The sequence below is a fragment of the Pollachius pollachius genome, assembly GCF_949987615.1.
Source record: "Pollachius pollachius genome assembly, chromosome: 1".
In the NCBI taxonomy this organism is placed as follows: domain Eukaryota; kingdom Metazoa; phylum Chordata; class Actinopteri; order Gadiformes; family Gadidae; genus Pollachius; species Pollachius pollachius.
Genome location: NC_136934.1, coordinates 49,089,173 through 49,094,493, shown reverse-complemented (window position 1 = coordinate 49,094,493; position 5,321 = coordinate 49,089,173). Strand labels below are relative to the sequence as shown.

At 39.9% G+C, this 5,321-nt stretch overlaps 1 protein-coding gene across 1 annotated transcript in view; it reads left to right on the top strand.

Annotated features, from left to right (window-relative positions):
* The window catches only part of LOC307070575 (transmembrane protein 65-like), a 35,800-nt gene extending 30,479 nt beyond the window's left edge, over positions 1-5,321 (top strand). Inside the window, exons 7-8 of the mRNA XM_079729082.1 lie at positions 1-35; positions 2,771-5,321. The exon at positions 1-35 is cut by the window's left edge and continues 71 nt beyond it. Coding sequence (XP_079585208.1) covers positions 1-35; positions 2,771-2,947 — 212 coding nt within the window. The 3' untranslated portion in view covers positions 2,948-5,321. The remainder of the gene's footprint in view (positions 36-2,770) is intronic.

Below are 5,321 nucleotides of genomic sequence, written 5' to 3'. Positions count from 1 at the left end.
CAGACATGTGGCAGACGAGAGTCAGCTCTCACGCAGTGAGTCTTTGAGCTCTGAGCTCCTGCTCTTTTCGGTTTTCTCTCTCAAGTCGAGTGCTTGTTTGTTGTTTTTCTGGTACGGTTCTAGATTGTTTTCTTCTCATGATATCGATTTTTTTTATAGATGTTTTTTCCTCAATGTCATTCTCCAAGGCTTATTCGGCTTATTCGAATCAATATAAACTGAAGTCTAAAAGTGAATATCAGTTCACAATCTTTTTATGAAAGTAATGAATCATTTAATTGATAAATGTAGGGCATAAGAACGAAAGAATAAAATAATAAAAAGGTGAATAAAATAATAAGGATAGCTGGCAGAGTTCAAAGTATAAGGAAGAACAAATGGAAAACCATATGTGAGAGAATAGATTAATGCTAGAGGATGGGGTTTCAGAAGGGGGGTGCAGTGCCAGTCATGAGTGTCGCAGAGTCCCCTTAAAATACCCCCCGCTCCTAACTAAAGTTGATAAACATCTGGGGCAGCTCCAACTGCATTGTTGGTGCAGGCTCCTTCTGATTGGCTTAGTTCCATGTGAGGTCACTAGCCACTGCGTTTAATGTATCCTGGGTACATTTAAATAAATAAAAATGTAGACAGCAAGTTTCACTGAGAAAATACAAGATACACACACAAACAGCACAAATCAATGAAATTCTTACTTACAAATAAACACAAAGAGTATAATTCATACAACTAAAAACCTATATTTTTTGGGGAAAACAATCAAATTCGACTCATGGTATTCTCTGTTAAATGAGAACCGTCTGATGTCCTTTCAAGCAGCAATTGCTTTTCAAGTTTCACGTTTTCAGTCATAAGAACAATCACAACAGTGGAAGTCATTAAAGGTCCCGAAATGCTTGTATTGCATCGCAAGCAGCTCGTACTGGGATCAAACGGCAGTGGGTTCTGATGTTTCACAGCAACTGAAACTAATGTGAAGAGTATAATAAACGAGTGCAAGGCATTTTAAACATCAAAATAAGCCACAGCATTTTGGACAGAATCAGGGCAGCCACATAACAGTGGCCTTGTAACCAGGTGTTCATTATGCCAGGAAAGTAGCGCTTACATTTCTTACATGGTGTGACTTTGCTAGTGCTACAGTCTACACTGTCATTCAGCTGGTTTAATTAGGATCTGCTTCATGATATGAATGTTCCACTGTTCCTATACATGCAGTTCTGGATTTTAATTGAAGTTAATATTAACTCATGGCGGTGTTCTTGTAAAAGTATACTTTTTGAATCATTTTGAAAAGTTGCCAGTAGATAACTAATAGAGAAAAAAAGGTGAGTAGCAATTAATAGATGTCATCTGTTTAAGTTTAATCTCGTAAACATATTATTGAAAAAGACAAACTAAATGAAACAATCGATAGTCACATTAGATATGCAACCAATGCACCAATGCCTGGTCTCTTTAGCACACTTCATTTCAGACTTTAGATGGTAGCAAACTCAAGAAAAGCCCAGGTGTGCAGTATCCCATCAAACGCAGCTTGTACCTGTGCCACGGTTCCCCGTCCTAACTCAGGGCCAGCGTGAAGGAACCGTTTAAAGGCAGCTTGTATCTGTCCTACCGTCCTAACTCAGGGCCAGTGTGAAGGAACCCTTTAAAGGCAGCTTGTATCTGTCCTACCGTCCTAACTCAGGGCCAGTGTGAAGGAACCCTTTAAAGGCAGCTTGTATCTGTCCTACCGTCCTAACTCAGGGCCAGTGTGAAGGAACCCTTTAAAGGCAGCTTGTATCTGTCCTACCGTCCTAACTCAGGGCCAGTGTGAAGGAACCCTTTAAAGGCAGCTTGTATCTGTCCTACCATCCTAAAAAGATCAACCTGAAACACTCTTTTGTGCATCAATCAATCCACATGCTCAACACTGAATCAACCTCTAGAGCAGGGGTCGGCAACCCTAGGCACGCGTGCCACCACTGGCACGTGGCAGAATAATCATTGGCAGACTTAAAAAAAACAACAAAAAAAACGTATTTTTTATTTTATTATTATTATTTAAAAAATTCACCGCACAATACGGCAGCATAATTATTACTACCGATTTTTTTTCACTTTATTCTGTTTTGGGCATTTCCTCCCAGTGCAAATATGATTAAATGAGTTACTGAAAGCAGTGTTCTGAAATGGGATCAATTGAGAAGAAAATATTTAAAATATTGTTGCAAGTGGCCTGTATGCATCGCCTTCACATGGTTTTACAAAGCTGTACATGTCTTAAAGATATTGATGTGGATGGTTCCAACATTCTCATCTATTCTTGTTTGTCATGCAAAGATGTTTTTGAATGAGTTTCTGAAAGGGGTATTTTAAGATGGGACATATGTAATTATAATTTGTAAGCCCATGTAGCAAATATAACGACAAAAAAAACATTTAAAATGTTGATGCATGATTGTGGACTATATGGAAATAATACAATTCCAGGTCTTCTGGAAATGTTTTTGGTCGCAGTGTCATAACTCAGCTTAATATTTAATATATTGTTGCTTAAGGCACACTCATTAACGAGAAAATGTCAAACTGGCACAGCATGTTGAAAAGGCTGCTGACCCCTGCTCTAGACCAAGCAGAAGGTGAAGGGACTTTAATGTTTGTGTCTTCTATGTGTTTGTGTTTTTCTGTTTTCTGTTTGTGGTGTGCGATGTAAAAATGTCAGACCTGTCTGACAAGCAAAGTATCTTATCTTACGTGGCGTGAACCCCTCTCCACCTGTGTTCAGGGTAAGGGGATCGGCGTGGGCATCGGCTGCATCCTGGGAATGTTTCCCCTCCTCTTCTTCAAGGACGATGAGAAGAAGAAGAAGAAGAAGGAAGAGGAGGAGGCAGCGAAGGAGGAGGCAGCGAAGGCGGCCATCGCGGAGACACAAACCCCGGTCCTCGCAGAAGTCGGCAAATAATGAGGTTTCGTGCCTGCACAAGAGACGTATTACTATTTTATTTAATTTTTTCATTTTGTCATTATACGGTCGTTTTTGTCTGGGATTGATGGATCCTGCCCGGAGATGGATTGCTGGAAAAAAAACATATAATCGGAGATATTGACGGAGATATTCCGCGAGAGAGGTTTGATTCTTGGATAAGAGATTTGTAATACGAGTGGGACTCAAGCATGGCGTCTCCCTTCCCTCTCGGACTGATGACTCCCCGGACAACTGCTGCTTCTCTGCAGAGGTGGACTGTTACCGCGGGCTCTGACCTTCATCGCCTGGGGGTTGTGGAGTAATCCTAATCATCATCATCATCATCATTAAAAAAGAACAAACTCATCTCCTCCCGTCTCTACTGCCTAGAGACCTCTGAATCCATTCCACACGTAGAGTTAGCTCATAGTCACTGGTGGCTTTTCAAACGTTTCGTTGTGCCACAACCACATATATCCGTTTGGAAAAGTGTTAAGCAAGATCTTATATGAAGCCCGGCGGAAGGAAAAAAAAAAAAAAGGGCTGATATAATTCTCAAAAAAAAAAGAAATTAATTTTCAAAGATGTGTTGACTGAACAAAGACTTATTATTTTGAGACTGTACATCCTGACACCAGAGTTACCTGGACAAAAGCACAGAATGACATCACATTGTGACATGGGTCCATTGACCATGGTGTGTGACACTTTTATCCATCTCTCTACACACCATTGTTACCTCTTCTGCATCTTGTGAATCTCAACTCACTGAAAGAGAGGACTCGGAAGCAGGTAGTATTTATTTTGCATATCGATACTATGCACCCATCTTTGTAATAACTTAAAAAACAGTACAACGACATACCAAGCATGTCTGCTTCCTTTACAAAGTCTTAAAGAGGACCAAACATTGCTGCCCTATTTGAAGAGTGATAACTAAACTAATGTCTGCTTGGATGATTCCTGATCAAACAAAGGCTTTTATGCATTTATTTATTCTATTGTGATTTTGATGTTTTTGTCATTTGGCCATACTGTGTTATACTTTTTAAAACATGATATTTGATCTTAAATGACATGAAGTGAATGATGTGCATGACTGGCACTGTTATACAATACACCCTCCCTTGCATACGCAATCAAACATTCAGAGGTATGGCAGAATAAAAATATGTTTTGGAAGTGATGGCAAAGAAAAACCGAAGGGGGGACAAGTAAGAATTGTTGCCAAGCAATAAAGAGTGTGGGAGAAGCAGGTGTTTGAAGACATGAGGGATTAACACTAGCGGAGCCTGCTCCCTCTGCCATTTATTAAGAAGTGCTTGTATGGCCCATGGCCGCGCTCCAAATTCCCATGCTTCTCTTCAGGAGGCTGAACAGGAGGGTGTAGTTGGCTTCTAAAATGGCAGGTTAAAATGGTGGCACTAATACGACAGTACTTTATGAGCACAATCGTGTTTACCGTTGTTGTTTTTTTTTCTGATATCCTGGCTTACTGGATAAGGTAATAAACTGGAAGAGATTAACACGGTGGTCGTGTTGGAAGTACAGCTCCGTTGACTGCACATCGCTTCATAAACACTGATGCATTCAAAAAAACTCGTTCATTTTCCAAATGTTTTATTTATTATGATTGATTGGCATCATGGGGTTCGACTACAGAACAATACAACCTAGAACTCAGAGGGGGTCATTGCGTAGAGATAGGCTGTACATCAGTCCAAAACAAACTTTCATTTTAGATCAAATCGTTTGTTGGCAGATAGTATAACACAATTGCATTCTTCCTACGATACCCAACGTCTAAAATGATACGCAAATGTCCTACCTTAAAGATTGGAGCCGTCTTGAACGTACAAGTCACATACAAGGCTTACATGTCGATGATCCCTCTTGCTGCCATAAATATATAAACACGTTAGGTTAAGGATCTCTGCCTTCGTTTGTTTATTTTAGCGTTAAATCGTTTAAAATATTTAATATGTTTAAGTCTTGTACGGGATTTAGAGGTCTTGTTTTGTTCAGTTCTAGTTTGATCTAGTGTTCTCAAGATCCACTTTATAAAGCAGATAATCATTTCATGTTTGATTGTCGTCTTGATTCCTCACTGAGTGGAATCTGAGATGCTCTGGAGTCGACCTGCATGTCCTCCCCCATGAAGGACCGAGGGGTCTCCAGCTATACACTGCTTAACTATACTATACTCACTGCACATGTGCGAAAAAAACATATTTATTTACATTTAGAGAGTCATGATGTTACAAGGTATTTATTGAGAACCTGGGTGTTGATGAACATCCACTATGATAAATGAAGGAGGAACATGAATTACTGACTAGTTAGGCCTCTTCCATCTAATCCCCCTGAAATA